The 20,625-nt window shown below is 40.2% G+C and overlaps 1 protein-coding gene across 9 annotated transcripts in view; it reads right to left on the reverse strand.

Annotated features, from left to right (window-relative positions):
* HELZ (helicase with zinc finger) overlaps positions 1-20,625 on the reverse strand; it is a 126,037-nt gene that overhangs the window by 92,011 nt on the left and 13,401 nt on the right. For 8 of the 9 annotated variants that reach the window (XM_014458891.2, XM_014458890.2, XM_023756975.1 and 5 more), the window contains 4 exons: positions 13,800-14,027; positions 10,530-10,566; positions 5,284-5,408; positions 3,263-3,319 (listed from right to left, as the gene is read on the reverse strand). In XM_014458891.2, coding sequence (XP_014314377.1) covers positions 3,263-3,319; positions 5,284-5,408; positions 10,530-10,566; positions 13,800-14,009 — 429 coding nt within the window. In that variant the 5' untranslated portion in view covers positions 14,010-14,027. Of the gene's footprint in view, positions 1-3,262; positions 3,320-5,283; positions 5,409-10,529; positions 10,567-13,799; positions 14,031-20,625 lie in introns of all 9 variants that reach the window. The other variant, XM_023756976.1, reaches the window with a different exon arrangement.

Below are 20,625 nucleotides of genomic sequence, written 5' to 3' on the forward strand. Positions count from 1 at the left end.
TTCCAAACACCCAGAGAATGACCAACCAGCCTTTTCTCCTCTATCAAGCGGAGCGCCACTTGGAGGCCTCGGAGCACATCGCACTAAGTCCCCCTCACTAGGGGATGAGCCCTTCTCCACAATGGAGACCACAGAGGGGACCCACTCACTCTGACCTGCTGGTTTTCTTGACTTCCTTGGTGCAGATAAATCCTCAATCTGTCCCTTTGACTCTAAGTTTACTCTAAGCTCCACACCCACAATTCCAACTGAGTGCCACCCATAGCACTTTCTATTAACTATTCTACAACATTTTACATGCTGATCGCTGCCAGCCATGTACAGATCATTGTCAAAAGCCTGCAACTGCCCCTTTACGTTCCCGCCCCTCACAGGGGATCTGGCACATACTGGGTACTCAGTAAATGGTGGATGAATGGCTGGATGCACTTCGAACACAAATGTCCAAAACAAAATTCATCAACTTTACTGCAAATCTCTTCCTCTTTCTCTGCTCCTTATTTCAAGTTCATACACTCAAATTCCCCAAAGAGAGGACTGAAATTAAGAAAACCATCTTGAACTCTTCCTCTTCTGTCCTGCTCTGAGTATTCTCCAAATCCTGCCCAACCAGGTGTAGAATGTCTCTTATACTCTCTACTCCCACTGCCACGTCCTAGGTAAGGCCCTCGTTACTACCCGTCTCATCTATCCTTGAACCAACTGACTGCCAATCTTACCCTGCGCCAAGTCACCTCTGGGTCTTCACTTAGCTCCCTCCGTCCTTGGACCTCCGTCCCCACATTCCTGCCTCCCTGGTTTCCCCAGAGTGTTCCCCTCTTCTTTCCCTGCCTGTACTTCCATTATTCAGCACTTACTACCCACAAGCTGCCCTCTGGGTACAGTAGCTTATGCATCTTAGACTGGTCCATCAGATGGTTTTTCATTAATACCTCAGCTTTCAAAACCCACAGAACCTTGAACAGCATAGGCACACAGTAAATGCTGAACTGAATCAGGAGGAGGAAATGATATCCCAAGGTGAAATTTGGAATGTCTTGTACCATAGAAAGAATGTCATAAATGCTAATTGGGTATAACTGAAACAATAATATCACTATAATTCACATGTTGTTAATTAAATTGGACTTTCTAGGTTGGGCTGGAACTGAATCACTATAATAACTCTACTGGAAAATGCCTTCTTATTCTCAACACTGCTTACTAATAAGTTTTTAAAGACAACCCATTCTTTTTGTAAAATGCGGACTGTATATAAGAATGCATAAGCTAACAAATCAGTTGTAATTGCTCACATTATAAGGATTCTATTCTCACAAGAAAAGATACATTAAAAGATCTCTTCAAATTTTATGAGCAAGTTCTAAATGCCATAGTCCCACACCTGCCCTTAAAAAAGTGATTCCATCTACACAGAATCTATAATAATAAAAGCATAATATGCTAATTAGACCAAATGTCCTTCTGGACGACCTTCTGGACGAAGCCGGGACTGCAAGGGAAGCCCGGGTCCCAGGTGCCTGCTGGCGAATGCAGGGAAGCCCGGGTCCCGGGTGCCTGCCAGCAGTGAAGCCCAGGGTACTGGAGGGAAGCCAGTGCCGGCAGCCGGGAAAGGAAGGCCTACCCTTGCATGAATTTCATGCATCGGGCCTCTAGTGTATAAATATAAAAACTAAAACTTGCCTTCAAGTATGAATTTAAAGGATCCCCTCTAAAATATTTATCAAAATAAATTTATCAAATATGCAAAAAAGATGGGCATAAAATGTTTTGGTCATAAAATGAAGGCTAAAACATTTATGATTGTTAATTGTTAGAAGGGAAAAACACACGGTGTGTTTCCCGCATCAGCATCTGCAATGGTCTTCGAAGGGGCAGAGGAAGCCTGAGCTGACACTACAACTTGCAGGCTGGGAGGGTCTCAAACACACAACCTCAGAGCCGGTTAAGAGAGAGAGAGAGAGAGAGAGAGAGAGAGAGAGAGAAACTTGGCCTTGATGAGTATTTGGTCACCATGGCTTTTAGGTTCCAAAGTACTGTGTTTGGTTGTGTGTTTTTTTTATGTGCTCAATCCCAAGACAGAAGGGCAATATGCATTAGCTTATGATCTTCAGTCTTCATTGATGCCTTCAGGGAAAGCAGCCAAATTTCATACTGCTAGAATTCCTATAAATTCACCATCAAATCTATTGATTTGATATTTTAAATTTTACTAATATGTATTGTTTTTGTTCCCATTAGCTAGCCCTCAGTTCCATGTCTTTATCCTCATCCACTAGCATTTACAAGTTAAATACCAGCTCAGCCCAATCCTATATAATAAAGATGTAATATGCAAATGGTCCTTACACCATGAAGCCTAATAGCCTAACAACCGACCGCGTCACAACCAGATCAGCAGAAGGGTGGGGCAGCAAGCTACAAGTGGGCTGCAGAGAGCTACAGGAGGGGGCAGGGCAGCAAGCTATGAGGGGGGGCGGGGGGGGCGGGGGGAGCTACAGGAGGGCGTGGCAGCGAGCGGAGAGCTACGGGAGGGCAGCAGCAAGCTACTGGCGGACCGATTCATGTGCAGGGCTACTAGTCTTTAAATAAAAATTGTAGCTATTTTTAAATGTCATGTGCAATAATAAGTAAGGGAAGCATTGTTTATTAACTTTTTCTAGATGGATTTTTAAAAATAATTTCAGTTCACTAACCAAAAGAATACTACTTTGGTTACATAAAAAAGAAATTATAAACAAAACTGCCCTAGCCAGTTTGGCTCAGGGAATAGATCGTCGGCCAACGGACTGAAGGGTCCCAGGTTCAATTCCTGGTCAAAGGCACATGCTTGGATTGTGGGCTCGGTCCCCAGTGGGGGGCATGCAGCAGGCAACCGATCAATGATTCTCTCTCATCATTGATGTTCCTATCTCTCTCTCCCTCTCCTTTCCTCTCTGAAATCAATATATATATTTTTTAAAAAGAAATTATATACAAAACTAAATCATTTCCAAAAGTACAGTCACAAAATAAGAGTCAAGTGATATTTGTGACCTTAAATGTCACAGTATTATAAATATTAAAAATAAAATTTTACTAATATCTACATTTGCATATGACTCGCAAGCTGGGTTATAAAAGGGTCAGAAGGTTCCACTACCCCACCTTTACAGCCTTGCTGTCTTAGCCAATGCCCAATGATTTTCCAAAATTTAATACAAAACACTTACTAGCCAGACTGAGTTAAACTTTCCAAAGAAATCCACCGAAATAGTCTTACCTCTGTTTCTGTGAGAAGTGTTTTTAGTCTTGTTAAATCTTTTGTTACCATCCCATTCTGAAAAGGTAAATAAAAAAGGGGAAAACCGATTAGTATATTAGTTCTTGACTATGGGGACTTAATTCCTCAACTGTTTCTAAGTTTTATTTGTAAAGAAAACAATGCTACTCCTCACCTCCCATCCCCTGTCATTAATCATGATAATCAAGTTAACCATCTATAAGGAAAGTTAAAAAGGTTAATTTAACAGAATAAAATATATAGTGTACCCTAAAACACTGTATTCACCTTCCATAAGAGCTTAAAATCAATTCAATAAAATATTCACAATGGGTATCACCAAAGAGCAAGATAGGATAAATGAAAAGAAAAATAAGCCTAAACTTTTTAAAAACTTTTTTCCCTAAAACTAATGAGCTTATATTTGCAAAGTGGTGAATTCAATCAGTTACCCATGAATCAGATTCACATAAAATAATGATGGCACTTTAAAGTTGGCTCATTAACAAACCTGATAAAGGAAAATATACAAAATATTCTCTCATCTGAAATTCAAATTTCACTTGAGATTTAAAGGCAAATTACTTCTTCCTAGTTTAAAAACTTAATAGGTAAAACTGTGCAATATGCTAAACTTATATTAAAAGGTTCCTTAAAGATAGAATTTTCTTAATAACAGAGGTATATTATTACTTACTTAGAACTAAAGAGCTGTAACATTTTGCTATATTAATACATTTAACCTCTAATGTGAATTTGGTGAAATCAAAAAACAATGGTAAATCAATTAACAATATACTACACAATAATTCCTTAGAAATAAACTGTTCTCTGAGATGAGTCATTACATTACACTCAGCAGTATACCAAGTACTCTCCTAAATTCTTTTTTGTCACCAAATATATTTATTTCCATTAAAAACACAACTTTATGCCTGATTTTCATAATTTCTATCAATTCAAAATAAGGGAATAAAATAAGGGATTCATGCTATATAGCACAGTATACATATACTTTCTTGCTTTCACTGTTTTTCATTATGATTCCTGAAAAATATCAGAGAATTTTATAGCAGTTACCAACTGGTGAGAAAAAGAGTTATACTATCTTCTTATCTTCCAATTCCTACAGATTGCCAACTCTCAAGTTCCAAAAAATAGTTTTTCAATTATGTCAACCAAAAACAAACTCTAGAAAATTAAATGCTACATAAAAAAAAAATTAATCCCAAAGTCTGAGTAGAATTAAATAGCTCCATTAGAGTAGTCATGAATATCAACTTACACCCATACCTTCTTCAAATATAAAAGTAATTATTATATAGTTTAGATAAATGTAAACATTTTATGAAATAAGTGGCCGAATTTAAGGACCCCGTAAAATCATATATCCACAGGAGAATTTTAAAACGTAACAGAACCAAAAATATTTTCAAGTTCTGAATTATTTAGCTATCCTACACTTTCAAAGTTTCAAAAAGCACCTGCAATTCATATATATATATTATCACAAACTACAAGAATCCAATGGTTAAATACCAGTTTGTTGAGGAGAAATGTACCTATGAACCTCATTTCTGGTAGGAGAAAATAAGAAAGAAAATGCACACTAACTGTTTTTCCCCACAATATTCCTAAGGAGTCAAATACATGAATCTCTTTTCAGACACTCAAAATTAGAATTCATTACCATATGATTTCACTCACAACGTGGAATATAAAACTGAAAGCAACAAATGAACAAATGGGATGATCAAACAAACAAAAACTCATAGACACAAACAGTATGACGGTTACCAGAGGGAAAGGGTGTGGAGGGGGTAGTGTAGTAAAGGGTAAAGGGGGTCAGATATATGGCGACGAAGGAGATTTGACTTTGGGTGGTAAACACACGGTTCAATATATAGATGACAAATCATAGAATTATACACTTGAAAACTATGTAATTTTGTTAACCAGCCACCCCAATAAATTTATTTCTTTTTAAAGCACTGAAAAAAAATTAGAGTTCATCAACGTACCAGGGACTCTCCTGTCAGTGACTTGGCAAGAATGTTGGATACAAGTTGAAGCTTTCCTTTCAGCTGCATGCAGCAAAGCACTGCCTGAAAAGCACCATCGCCCTTGGCCAGTCCTTCTCCCAGCACTGTCAGAAAAGAACAGCCATGGTTAATCACATGACATGTAATACACATTTTCCCTGATTTTAATATTGGCACACTATCACAAGCATGACTTCTTATACACTAAAAGAAAAATTTCAAGTACTAAAGGAAAGGGTGATGTTTCAGTTCTGTCCAAGACATGCATAAAGACAAGAAAATAAAACTCTGGCCAATGTGGCTCAGTTGGTTGGGTGTCATATGGTATACCAAAAAGGTGCTGGTTTGATTCCTGGTCAGGGCACATGCAGGAGTTATGGGCTTGATCCCCAGTAGTAGGCGTACATGAGGCAACCGATCAATCAAAGTTGCGCTTTCTCATCAATGTTTCTCTCTCTCTTTCTCTCTCTCCCTTCCTCCCTCCTCCCCTCCCTCCCTTCTCTCTCTCTCTTTCTCTTTCTCCCTCGCCCCCCATAGCCCAAAGTATTTTTCCCAAATTTTTCAAAAGGAAAATTTTAATGACCATAAAAACTAAACCCTTTGGTCATTAATAAAGTAAAATCATTCACTGCTTGGATATAATTACATTCACTGAACCAACACTTCAAAAATAAAAAAAGATTATTTTTAAGAGAATATAAATTTATAATTTATAAATTCCTGTCCTAAATATCAGCCATTTAATGTTTGGCAATAAACCTCATTTTCCAAAAATATATTTGGGGGTGGGAGTAGTAGTATATATAAGCAGACTCCAAACATTGGGAGGCCTACCAGGTGTACCAGTTAATAATGCAGATTTTTTCCAATGGATGGAGTTACACATACGTTGATATATATGCGATTTGATATGTATGCTATTTTGTTGTATTGACAGCAAGCTTCAAAACCTCATATGTCAAATTTTCTGAAAGTGTTAACATCATAGATATCTTTACGCTTAAAAATGTCGAATTTCGCCCTAACTGGTTTAGCTCAGTGGATAGAGCGTCGGCCTGCAGACTGAAAGGTCCCAGGTTCGATTCTGGTCAAGGGCATGTACCTTGGTTGCGGGCACATCCCCAGTAAGAGGTATGCAGGAGGCAGCTGATCGATATTTCTCTCTCATCGATGCTTCTAACTCTATCCCTCTCCCTTCATCTCTGTAAAAAATCAATAAAATATTTCTTTTTAAATGTCGAATTTCGTGCCAAAAAAGAGCATTTGTGGGAAGTTTTAATTCATTACTTTATTTTGAAGAAAAGTGTTGCTGAAAGTTATCGTATACTTCGGGAAGCATATGCTCCATCTCAAGATACTTGTGAATGCTGGTTTAAATGCTTTAAAAGTGATGATATCGATGTGAAAGAGAAAGAACATCCAGGTCAACTGAAAAAGTTTGAAGACCAACAATTACAAGCATTATTGGATGAAGATGCGTGTTAAACTAAAAAACAACTTGCAGAAAGATTAAACGTTGCTCAGCAAGCAATTTCCGATCATTTACAAGCAATGGGAAAGATTTTAAAGGAAGGAAAATGGGTGCCACATCAACTGAACGAAAGACAAATGGAAAACCGAAAAGTCATCAGTAAAATGTTGCTTCAACAGCACAAAAGAAAGTCTTTTTTGCACTGAATTGTGACTGGCAATGAAAAGTGGATTTATTTTGAGAATTCCAAATGCTCAAAATCATGGGTTGATCCAAGTCAACCATCAACATCGACTGCAAGGCCAAATCGCTTCAGAAAGAAGACAATGCTCTGCGTTGGGTGGGATCAGGAAGGTGTGGTGTATTATGAGCTATTAAAAACAGGTGAAACCATTAATACTGATCGTTACTAACAACAAATAATCAATTTGAACCACTCTGATCGTGAAACGACCAGAATGGGCCAGAAGACACGGCAAAGTAATTTTGCTTCATGATGACGCACCATCACACACTTCAAAACCAGTTAAAGACACATTAAAAGATCTTGCCTGGGAAGTATTAACCCACCCGCCGTATTCACCAGACCTTGCTCCTCCAGTTTACCACTTGTTCCAATCGATGGCACACGCACTTTCTGAGCAGCACTGCAAAAACGTACGAAGAAGTGGAAAATTGGGTCTCTGAATGATTTGCCTCAAAACAAGAAAAGTTCTATTGGGACAGTATCCACAAATTACCTGAAGGATGGGGGAAATGTATAGCTAGCAATGTTTTGAGGCAAACCATTCAGAGACCCAATTTTCCACTTCTTCGTATGTTTTACTTTGAATAGAAAGCACTTTTGATGTTTACCTTGAAATTATCGTGTTTTCTTTGATTACAAAATCCGCATTATTAACCGGTACACCTGGTAAATCTAAGTATTAACTAGAGAGTAAAATGTCCATATCTTATAAGTATCAAAAAGTATAACATCACCCAGAGTAAGAACACTGTGGGCAAATCTCTGACCAGTATCCCTTTGGCCAAATCTGGGTTTTCCCCCAATATTCTTCTTCTCTGCCTCGATCCTTTTCCCTTGCCCTCACTTTTCTTCCAATTATCTATATACATAAAAAGCCAGTGTCCAGGATGACCAAACAACCGGTCACCATAAGGTGGCACTGACCACCTCTTGGTCCCTCCCACCCCCTCGCCCGCAAGCGGGGTCGGGTGGGACTGGGGACTGGTGATCGGGCTGAATGGCTGACCTCTTGGTCCCTGCCCCTGGCCCGCAGGCTCCGATGGATCAGCGATGGTGAACAGGGGAATAGGGGTGGGTGGTGGGAGGACTGGGCTTGGCTGTCAGACCGTTGGGATCACCAGCTCATCCCCGGCTGCTTGGGGGCTCAGGCCTGTGGGGAAGCAGGCGCCAGTAACTTCACCTCCATACGCGTGCACCGGGCCGGCCACTGATGGAACAAGCTGCCCGCTCCGGGCTGCTCACGGCGGGGCAGGTAGGTCGAGGGTGCGCCACGCAGCATCCATCAGCGCCTCAAGCCCCAACAGCAGCGGCAGCAGTGGCGGCGCCCGCGTGAGTGGCTCCAAGCGGGCAGCGAGTTCCATCAGCAGCCGGCCCAGCGCACAAGCATAGAGGTGAAGTCGCTGGCACCTGCTTTCCCGCAGGCCTGAGCCCCAGAGCAGCCGGGAATGAGCTGGTGATACCAACGGCCTGACAGGCCTGTAGCGGAGGCAGCAGAGGACTGGGGACTGGCGAACGGGCAGAAGATGGCCCTGATCACAAGAGGCTATGCCTAAGGACCCTACCCGCACAATTTCATGCACTGGGCCTCTAGTAATAAATAAACACTTTGGACATGTGGGCTGCAGCTGTTGTGGCATATTGTGTCCTTCCTACCAAAGACTTTTATAGATAAAATGTTTCCTTTATAAAATGCTTTTGGAAAATGAAAAGCCTTAACACTATTCAATGCTATCTATACCTAGAACCTTCTGAATATTTCAGCTTTAAATACTGTAATACTCTTTTCTTTTTAATCCCTGCTACCTTGCTCCTTTCATTATTAGGTCCTTAATCCGGTCACACAAATCATTGTGATCTCCTTAGGTTTGCAATGAGCATTAAAGTTAAGCTCTTATTGCATACTAGAGGCCCAATGCACGAATTCGTGTACTCATGGCGGGCGGGAGGGGGGGGGGGGGTCCCTCAGTCCGGATTGCAAGAGGGCACAGACCAGGCCAAGGGACCCCACTGGTGCATGATCGGGGCTGAGGAGGGATGTGGGAGGGCTGCAGGCCATGTCCAGCCCGTCTTGTTCAGTCCTGATTGGCCGGACCCCAGCAGCAAACTAATCTACCGGTCAGAGCATCTGCCCCATGGTGGTCAGTACACGTCATAGCGAGGGGTTGAGCAGTCTTAGCATATCATTAGCATATTATGCTTTTAATGGTTGAATGGCCAACCGGATGACCAGACACTTAGCATATTAGGCTTTTATTATATAGGATTTTTGGAAGGACTCCTTCCTTCAACTGCAGTTTATTGTAAAGAGGCTTGGACTCCTTCCTTCTCAATATTTTCATACTTCAGATACATAGGTCATTTCTCCTGGTTTATTTTCAATATTCCAGTTTAAATTTGAGAGATAATTCATTTATGTCCCTCAACTTCCTCATTACTATACAAATCCTATATAATAAAACCCTAATATGCAAACTGACTAAACGGCGGAACGACCGGTGGAACCACCAGTCACTCTGATGCACACTGACAACCGGGGACAGATGCTTAACTCAGGAGTTGTGCCTGACTGGGGGCAGCTCCTGAGTTAGTTGTCTGCCCCCGAGAGGGAGGCGACTGGTGGCGGTGATCCGGGGACAGAGCCGGCCAGCAGGCGGTGCCAAGCCGCCAGCCAAGGTGGGTGCCAGCAGCCCCCCCCCCCCTGCCATCACCCCACCTGCCGGTCACTCCACAGATGGCCCTGATTGCCGGCCAGGTCTAGGGACCCTACCCTATATATTGGGAACAGTCTCTTAAATTTAAAAATTAAAACCTGGCAAGGCTACTCTAACACTGAAAAAACGGGATGATGCAGCTATGACATGCATGGACTCTGGCTTGCACATTTTGTGGTCAGCCCTGATTCTGACACTTATAACTGTGTGACAAAGCCATTTACTTAACTTCTCTCTGCTTCAGTTTTTCCACCCATAAGATGGGGAAAATGGTACTACTGCCTCAGAAGGATCATGTTATGTACTACTTTTATAATCAGGGCAAAAAAATGTAGCTGCCCATACAACGGAAAAAGCATCAAAAAGCTAGAATTCTAGTCAGTCTCTTCTCTCTAAGGGATATCTTCTAATGAAGGGGAAAAGCCTTTTAGAAGGGATAGGCCCAGCCTTTCAATTTATCCAAGCTTAACATTTTAATCAATGTTTGTTACAGTTCTTAAAATTTGGCTCCTATTGCCTGAAAATACTCACACAAACTTTAAAGGACACTATCAATGTTCCCAAGGGCAAGACCAGAATGTCAACACTCATGAGTGACTAGGAACAATGTTCGTGTGTACACACATCACAGCAGAAAAGTTGTCATCCATGTCAGTCACTAGTCACCACAGTAAGGTGGGTTTTTTAAATTGTATAATCACTTTTGAAATTAGCATAGCGAAAAAAATATATCTTAAACACTGCTCAAATTATTCAAAATCTTCAAATCAAAGAAGAGTCCCATTTTCACACATACCATGCCTACAATCTTCATCAGCTTGTCCATACTTTTTCTGCAAAATAAAAGATATGAGATGAATATCATTAAGTAGTTCAAGGGCTGCTTACAATAAAGATTTTATCAAAAAAAAAAAAAAAAAAAGCTTGGCTTTGTTTCAAAGTTTAAGCATTAATGTTGCAAATTTAATATTCACAGAGCAAAGCTAACTCATGTGCTCTCTGAGGATTACACAATACTCTACAAATAAATACCACAATATACTTCCCTAGTCCATTTACTTACACTCCTGCTTCTTACTTTCTCTAACCTCAAATCACCAGAACCTCCTGAGCACCTCATTCTTATTCTCAGCTAGTGACTTTACTGAGAAAACCATAGGAACGAGAAGAAAATTTCCGCAGACTATCAATACCACATCTACCCATGTCCTAGCACACTCCATCTTCCACCTGTTACCAGACGAACCCCCCCGCCATGCTCCTTTCTAGAGGCCATCCTACCACCCATGGAGATGTGATCTCTGGCCCAGTGAAGAATATCACTCCAGCAAGCCTCCTCTATTTCTCCTATGTCACTAATTTTTTGCTTTCTACTGATTCAGTCCTATAAACAAACATACTGTTATTTCTTCCATCTAAAAAGAAAAATCATTCTCTTGACTTCACTTCTCCCACCAGCTACCATTCCATTTTTGTGTGCCTCTCTGGGGCAAAATGCCTCAAAAATTGTCTATAATTATGTATTTAAATTCCTTCCCTCTGACTCTCTCATAAATGCTCTTTAATCAGACACTCATCCACTGCTCTATGGAACAGCAATGGACCCTGATGAACATTCCCTTGTTTGGATACACTTTCTTTACTTAGCTACCAGGACACCATACTTCTCCTAGGTTTCATTTACCTCAACGTTGCCCTTCAAGCCGCTTTGCTTGTTCCTCTTCTTCTCAACCTCTCAACACTGTGGAGCCACAAGACTAAGTCCTTGGTATTCTCCTCTTCTCTATCAATACTCATTCCCTTGGTGATGTGACCCAGGCTCAAGACTTTATATATCATGCATAGGCCACAACTCTTCAATTACTATCTTTAGCCCAGACTTCCCTCCCAAACTCCATACCTGCATATTTGGCTACTTGTTCAACATCTCCAGCTGGATATCTAAACAACATCTCAAACTCAGTATGTTCACAATGAATTCTTCCCTCACAGAACCTGCTCCCCACCTATAGCCTTTTCATCTCAGTTGAAGGAAAATCCATTCTTCCAATTGCTCAAACAAAAAATGTCATGGTAAGTAATCTGTGACTATTCTGTATGCCTGACATTCAATATATTAGGAAATTTTATTGGTTCTAGCTTCAAATTGTAACCAGAACAAAATCACTTCTCACTATCTCCACTGCTACCATTTTGGTCTCAGCCATTGTAATCTCTGGTCTGGATTATTCCAATACCCTCCAAACTAGTATCCCTGCATCTACTCTTCCCCGTTTATAGTCTACTAGAGGCCCAGGGCACGACATTCACGCACTGGTGGGGTCCCTCAGCCCGGCCTGCGCCCTCTTGCAGTCCGGGACCCTTCAGGGAATGTCCGCCTGCCGGCTTAGGCCCGATCCCCAGGGGGATCGGGCCTAAGCCAGGAGTCAGACATCCCACTTCCAGTCCAGGGCTCTCGCAGTCCGTGACCCCTAGCTCCTTACTGCCCACCTGCAGCAGAGGCAGGAGAGGCTCTCGCCACCAACACTGCGCTCACCAGCTGTGAGCCCAGCTTCTAGCTGAGCAGTGCTCCTGCTGTGGGAGCACACTAACCACCAGGGGGCAGCTCCTGCATTGAGAGTCTACCCCCTGGTGGTCAGTGCACATCATAGCAACTGGTCGTTCTGCTGTTTGGTCAATTTGCATATTAGTGTTTTATTATATAGGCCTCGAGGCCCGGTGCACAAATTCATGCATGGTTGGGGTCCCTCAACCTGGCTGGCGAAAGAGGCCTATTGGGGGGTCAGCCAGCCGTGGGGAGAGACCCCGGGAGGTTGGCCGTCCAGCCCCCCACTCAAGGCCTATGGGGGGGTGGATGGTACGGGGGAGGGACCGTGGGAGGTTGGCTGTGGGAGCGCACTGACGCTCCTGCGTTGAGTATCTGCCCCATGGTGGTCAGTGCACATTATAGCAACTAGTCGACCGGTCATTCGGTCATAACGGTTGCTTAGGCTTTTATATATATAGACTCTCAACACAAAAGCCAGATAATTCCTGTTAAATCAGATCATGCCACCCCTCTGATCAAAATCCCACAATAGCTTCCCATCTCAAATATAATACAAACTAGTCCTAGAGGGTCCCAGAGGATCTAGCCCTCTTACCCCCTTCCCCCAATGTACTTTACTCCAGCACAATGGCCTCCTAGCTGTTCCTCAAAGATGGCAGGCAAGCTTATGCCTCAGGGTCTCTGTGCTGACTGTCCCTCTGCCTATAATGATCTTCATCCAGATTCCAATATGGCTCACTCCCTTACCTCCTTCATATCACCTTATTAATGAGCACTACCTGACCACCCAATTTAAAACTTCAACCTTAGCCCTGACCGGTGTGGCTCAATTGGTTGGAGAGTCTTCCCATACACTGAAAGGTCAGTACAATTCCTGGTCAGGGCACAAACCCAGGTTGCAGGTTCAATCCCCAGTCGGGGTGTGTGAGGGAGGCAATCAATTGGTGTTTCTCTTTCACATTGATGTTTCTCTCTCTCTCCCTCTTTCCCTCTCTAAAATCAGTGAGAGCATGTCCTCAGGTGAGGATTACAAAATGATAATAAATATAAAAACTGCAACCTTATCCCTAACCCTAGTGGCCCCAATATTCCTTGCCCTGTTCTACTATTTTTCATGCAGACTGTTACTTTCTTAAAATCTAAAGTGTTTACTTAGTTATAATGTCTCTAGCATTTATTGTCTGTCCCCCTACTAGAAAAAGTACCATGAAGAAGGGATCTTTCTTTATATTTTTTACCAATGTATACCAAGCACTTAGAACAGTGTCTGACACATAGTATGTCCTCAATAAATATTTGTTAAATGAATGAATACTCGAAAGTGCTAAGTACAAGTTTCAAGATTTAAAAATACAGTTGCTTGCCATCAAAGATATCCAGCAATCACTAGCCACTTCAATCACCTCCTCAGCCCACATTTAAGTGACTTGTAGAGGGAGTGACCAGCAACAGTGCCCCCTCAATGAAAAGGGCCATTTTACATGGTTTGGCACTGACTTATCAACACTGTTTACTTACCAGTTGCAAAAATGAGGCAATTCTGTAAAGAAGACTCTCAATTTTGATGCTTTCTATTTCCAGTGAACACGGCCCTATGAAGTCAGCCATGGAGTACTGGCCAAGAGAAAGAAGGGCCTCTGTGCAGTGCTTGAGGGCCATTTCATAGTCCTGCCTCTTGAGTGATTCACACGCTTGTTCACATGACTTCTCAGCTCTTCTGTCTTCCATGACTCAGGGACAAAAATCCTAAAGACAGGGAAAAAACAAGAGAAGGTTTTAAAAACTTATTAATTATAGCCCTAACCGGTTTGGCTCAGTGGATAGAGAGTCAGCCTGCGGACTCAAGGGTCCCAGGTTAGATTCCAGTCAACGGCATGTACCTTGGGTGCGGGCACATCCCCAGTAGGGAGTGTGTAGGAGGCAGGTGATCGATGTTTCTCTCTCATCAATGTTTCTAACTCTCTATCCCTCTCCCTTCCTCTCTGTAAAAAAATCAATAAAATATATTTAAAAAAACAAAAACAAAAAACTTATTAATTATAAATTCTAATACCATTCCTGGCTCAGCTGGTTTAATTATCTATCTGAATAGTTATTCTCAACCAGCCTTTTGCTCAAGGTCACAGCTGAGCAGCTGTTAATGCTACAAAATCTATACTTCTCTTTTATATTTTATGAAGTCTTTAATAAGATCCAAGCAAAATATCAACCATAAATCAGGATCATACCAACAATACATCCAATTTATAAATGAGACAAATTTATAAATGAAACATGACTTTGAATATTGCAAAGTGCAACAAACCATAAAGGCTTTCCTCTTTTTAATCAGAAGGTGCAGGAATGTTTCATATCCAAACCTTCCAATTTCAGTTTTGTAATTCTGTGACTGTGTTTACAGAGAATAAAAATCTACACCATGTAGAATTTTTCCCACCAATATTAAAAAACTGGATAAAATGCAAATCTGAACTGCCTATTCAATTCAGCAAACATTTCCTGAGGCTAGGCCCTGTGCTAGCAGCACTGAATTCAAAGACAGAGCATGTCATCACTACTTTTAAGAAACTCAGATTCAAAACAGACATATAGATCAAAGGAACATAATAGAGAGCCCAGAAAAAAACCTACGCCTTTTATGGTCAATTAATATTTGACAATGGAGGCAAGGACATACAATGGGGTAAAGACAATCTATTCAAAAAATGATGTTGGGAAAATTGGACAGAAAAATGAAACTAGACCACCTTCTTACACCATACACAAGAATAAACTAAAAATGGATTAATGACTTACTTTTAGACTCACAACTATAAAAATCCTAGAAGAAAACACAGGCAGTAAAATCTCCAACATTTCTGGCAGCAGTATTTCTTCTGATATACTGCCTCAGGCAAGAGAAATGAAAGAAAAAATAAACAAGTAGGACTACACCAAACTAAAAAGTTTTTGTACAGCAAAGGAGACCATCAACAAAATGAAAAGACAACCCACTATATGGGAGAATATATTCACCAATGATACATCTGATAAGGAGTTAATATCCAAATTTTACAAGGAACTTATAAAACTCAACACCAAAAAAAAAATCCAATTTGAAAATGGGCAAAGGACCTAAATACACGTTTCTCCAAAGAGAACCAACAGACATATGAAAGTTGCTCAATGTCACTAATCATCAGAGAAATGCAAATTAAAACCACCTCACACCTGTCAGAATGGCTACCATCAATAAATCAACAAACAGCAACTCTGGCCAGTATGGCTCAGTAGGTTAGGTGTCATCCCCTACACAGAAGGGTGGCTGGTTTGATTCCCATTCAGGGTACATATCTAGGTTTCAGGTTCAAACCCCAGTCAGGGTGCATACCAGACACAATCCATCAATCCAATCGATGTTTCTCTCTCACATCGATGTTTCTCTCTCTCTCTCCATTCCTCTTTCTCTAAAATCTATATATATAAAAATATAAAAATCCATCCATCCATCCATCCTCAGGTGAGGATTTTTTTAAGTCAACTTTATGAGAACATTCCTATCACTAACTTACTTCTCACTACTTTTATAAAATAGAAACCTGTTTTAAAATCTATCCATCTTAGTACAATCCAAAAACAAAAATTGATAAATTTGACTTAAACGTTTTCACTCTTTGAAAGATACTGTTACAAGAATGAAAAGACCAAGCTCAAGACAGAGGAAACTTTTTGCAAATCGCATACCTGAAAAAAGATTTGTATCTGAATATATAACAAAATCTCAGAACCCAACAAAACGAAAACAACCCAACTGAAAGCTGGGCAATAGACACCGCACAAAGAGGATGTAATGATGGCCAACTCTGCACACGAAAAGATGTTTAATAGCATTAGTCAGCAGAGAAATTCACTTTAAAACCATGATTAGCCATTACTACATACCTATTAGAATAGCTACATTTAAAATACAGTGGGGCCTTGACTTACGAGTGTCCCGACTAACGAGTTTTTTGAGAGACGAGCGTCTCTCGGCCGATTTTTTGCTTTGAGTTGCGAGCTAAAATTCGGGTTACAAGCCAGCTTCAGATACCCCACCGCTAGTTGGCGCAGCGAACGTCACAGTGAACGCCACAACATCAGCCCAGCATCACCTGTCTCACTCGTTCACTTCTTGATTTGACATACGAGTAATTTGAGTTAGGAGTTCCGTCACGGAATGAATTAAACTCGTAAGTCAAGGCCCCACTGAATTGATAATATCAGAGTTGTGGAATAACTGGAACTCATATAGGTTGCTATTGGAAATATAGATTATACAGCCACTCTGAAAGAAAAGTTGACAGTTTCTAATAAAGTTAAAAATATACTTACTAAATATTTTTAACTTTATTAGAAACTGCCAACCTTAATCAATAAAGAAAAAAATAATAAAAAATGTAAATCATCGCCGAAACCGGTTTGGCTCAGTGGATAGAGCGTCAGCCTGCGGACTGAAAGGTCCCCGGTTAGATTCCGGTCAAGGGCATGTACCTGGGTTGCGGGTACATCCCCAGTAGGAGATGTGCAGGAGGCAGCTGATCGATGTTTCTCTCTCATCGATGTTTCTAACTCTCTATCTCTCTCCCTTCCTCTCTGTAAAAAATCAATAAAATATCTATTTTTAAAAAATGTAAATCATTAATTGATGATAGCCATTCTGACAGTTGTTGGGAGGTATCTCATTGTGGTTTTAATTTGCACTTCTCTTATAATTAGGGATGTTGAGCATCTTTTCATATGTCTATTGGCCATACTACTTGGGTATAAAAAAGAAAGAAATCTTACTTTTTTCCACAGCATGGATAGACTTGGAGAGTATTATGCTAAATGAAATAAGCCAGTCAGAGAAAGACAAATACCATAGGATTTCAATTGTGTGTATAATCTAATGAATAAAATAAATGAACAAACAAAATAGAAACAGACTCATAGATACAGAGAACAGACTGACAGCTGTCAGAGAAAAAGGTGAAGGGATTAAGGAAAAAAAATTTTTTTTAAATACTCATAGTCTCAGGCAACAGTATGGTGATTATCAGAAAGAAAGGGGGGTGATGGGAGGTAGAAGAGGGTAAAGGGGAGATAAATGGTGACGAAGTTTTAACTTTGGGTGGTGAGCACACAATACAATAAACTGATGGTGTATTATAGAATTGTACACTTGAAACAAATTATATATACTAATATATAATTTTATTAACCAAAGTCACACCAATAAATTCAATAAAAATTTTAAAACAATGTAAAAAAAAAAAAAATATATATATATATATATATATATATATATATGCGTGACTATATGTCCCAGCAATGCCCTCCCCCCACAGACAACTACCCTAGAGAAATGAAAACATGTTCACACAAAAATCTGTACCCAAATGTTTTTATTTTTAGCAGCTCTATTCATAACTGCTAAAAACTGGAAACAACCAAAATGTCTTTTAATGAATGACAATGGAAAAGTACTCAATAATAAAAAGGAATAAACTTTCAATACATGCAATAACTTAGATGAATCTCAAAGACAAAGTAAAAGAACTCAGTCTCAAAAGCTTAAATACTGCATGATTCCATTTATATGATATTCTGAAAAATGACAAAGCCATAGGAATGAAGAAACGGTCAGTGGTTGCAGGGGTTATGGGATGGAGATGGGTAACTATAAAAGGATAGCATGAAGGGGTTTTAGGGTGATGATACTATTCTGTATCCTTATTGTGGTGATGGATACACACACTACACATATGTTCAATTAATAGAACTGTATACCAAAAATTTTAAAGTCAGTTTTACTGTATGATAATTTTTAAAATAAAAATTTTTCAATTATTTTAAAAATATGAATCTCGCCCTGACCGGTTTGGCTCAGTGGATAGAGCGTCGGCTTGCGGACTCAAGGGTCCCGGGTTCGATTCCAGTCAAGGGCATGTGCCTTGGTTGAGGGCACATCCCCGGTGGGGGGTGGGCAGGAGGCAGCTGATCGATGTTTCTCTCTCATCGATGTTTCTAACTCTCTCTCTCTCTCTCCCTTTCTCTCTGTAAAAAATCAATAAAATATATTTTTTTAAAAATAGTACACTAAAGAGACTTGACTTGGGGTGGCAAACACACAATATAATATACAGATGATGTATTATAGAATTGTACACCTGAAACCTATATAACTTTATTAACCAATGTCACCCCAATAAATTCAATTTAAATTTTTTTAAATAAATAAAAATGTTTACAAAAATGGTGCGCCACAGAGGGGGTAGGCAGACTGGCCTGGACTAAGACAGTTTCAGTAACAGATTGTAAGAAAAGAGCATCATTCTCCTCCCACTATGACTTCTTTCTATAACAACATGAAAATAACCACCAGACCACCTTGAAATCAAGTCATGAGATGAACTTTTATTTTTTAAAAATCAGTTATCTTCCTTAACTTTTCTTGTTAATGTAGTCATGGTCCTCTTTTATTTCAAAAGACCTAAACCTTATTTAATTAAGACAGACTTCAAAGAACAAAAATAAATTGTGAGCAAACAGCAGGAGCAAATAGTAGCAACTAAAATTTCAATCCAAAATGACAATGATTTCTGTATCTCTGTCTTGTACATCTGTCTCCACTTAAAATAAATATTATCTATCTCAGAATTAACTTGGGTGGAATGAATCTGTCAAGGTTTCAGAAGAAAGATAAGTTATACTAAAAACATTACCACTATATACATTAACAGAAATTACATCCATAATCAGTTTTTTATTAGATCCCAAGTTATCTTTAATTATTAAACTATATAAACAATAAAACCATAGGAAAACTTAAAAGACACATACAATAAAATACCTGAGTTTCTTTACAAGACCAACAATATTTAACAAAAAAACTGGAGATTCACATTTTGTATTATTTTTATCCTTCACAGATTGAGTTCTTTGAAGCCAGGGATTAAAAATTATTCATCTGATTTTTTTTAATCCTCCCCAATGACATGTTTTTACTGATTTTAGAGAGAAAGGAAGGGAGAGGAACAGAGAGAGAGAGAAAAACATCAATGGGAAAGAGAAACATGGATTGGTTGCCTCCCATATGCACTGACTGGGGGACTAAACTCACAACCTGAATATGTACACTGACTGGGAATCAAACCCGAGATCCTTCTTCAGTGCACGGGATGATGCTCCAACCAGCTGAGCCACACTGGCCAGGGCTCATCTTTGACTTTAGTAACACATTTCCTTTTATTTTCTCTAGTCTCCCAGATTCCCAGCTAGGCGATACTTGTCCCATAGACACTCAACATTGAATAATAATGATTTTTTGAAGGTGTGGTTAATATATCCAGTGGATTCAACATTGCTCTAGTTTGACTTCTAAAATTGAAAGCTTTGTTTTTATAATGCTCAGATTTGGTTGTAAAGCTCTTCTCAGAGATGCCCAGCATTTTGTGTCTTTTGTCTGTAATAGCACTGAATGATGCTTTCATGGAATGATATGCAATGATTCCAAGATCCCTTTCCCAGGCAATATTTGGCATCATCAAATTTTACATTTTACTAAGTTTTTTTTTTCCGCTCACCCATTTGCAAGTTTACCTGCCTCTTTTTAGTTCACTCATTCCTTTCCCACATTTTTTAAAAGTCAGTAATTTGACTATAATCTGCCTCACACATTACTTTCCCTGTGAAAACTCCATTATTCTCTTGAAAACAAGACTATACTAGGAGGTAGTAAATGCATTGTGACAGCAGAAAGAAAAGCCAGATTGATACATTATGAAAATGACCTACATGACCCAGTGCAGTGGAGAAAGCACAGCAGAACCTGTCCCTTTCCCCACTGGGCAGCATGGCCTTGGTGGGACAGTGCAGCTAGTAAAAGCGTGTCAAGCTTCCTTGGGGATGAAAAAGGTTAAGAATCATTACTCTAAAGATGTCACATTCTTTGAACCATAAAGGTGGTTCCAAAGTGCCCATAAAATAACTTCCCAGCTCATGACTTGATATCCAGGCTACCCAATCTGGCTACAACCTAACTTTCCCACCACTCCCCCAACAGGCCCCAAGCACAGGCCAGATGCTGAGTCTGTCTCTGACAATGCCATTCCCTTGCCCCAATGTCCTTTCCTTCCTCTCCCTGGACCTAAATCCTACACAGCCTTAAATGAATACTTCAAGGCCTGCTTCTCTAAAATGCTCTCCTCCCAGGACCTGGGAGTATTATGCTAAGCCAGTGGTCGGCAAACTGCGGCTCTCGAGCCACACGCGGCTCTTTTGGCCCCTTGAGTGTGGCTCTTCCACAAAATACTGACTTCTGCACATGGGCCACGAAGTTTCAACC

The sequence above is a fragment of the Myotis lucifugus genome, unplaced genomic scaffold (genome assembly GCF_000147115.1).
Source record: "Myotis lucifugus unplaced genomic scaffold, Myoluc2.0 scaffold_100, whole genome shotgun sequence".
Taxonomy (NCBI): domain Eukaryota; kingdom Metazoa; phylum Chordata; class Mammalia; order Chiroptera; family Vespertilionidae; genus Myotis; species Myotis lucifugus.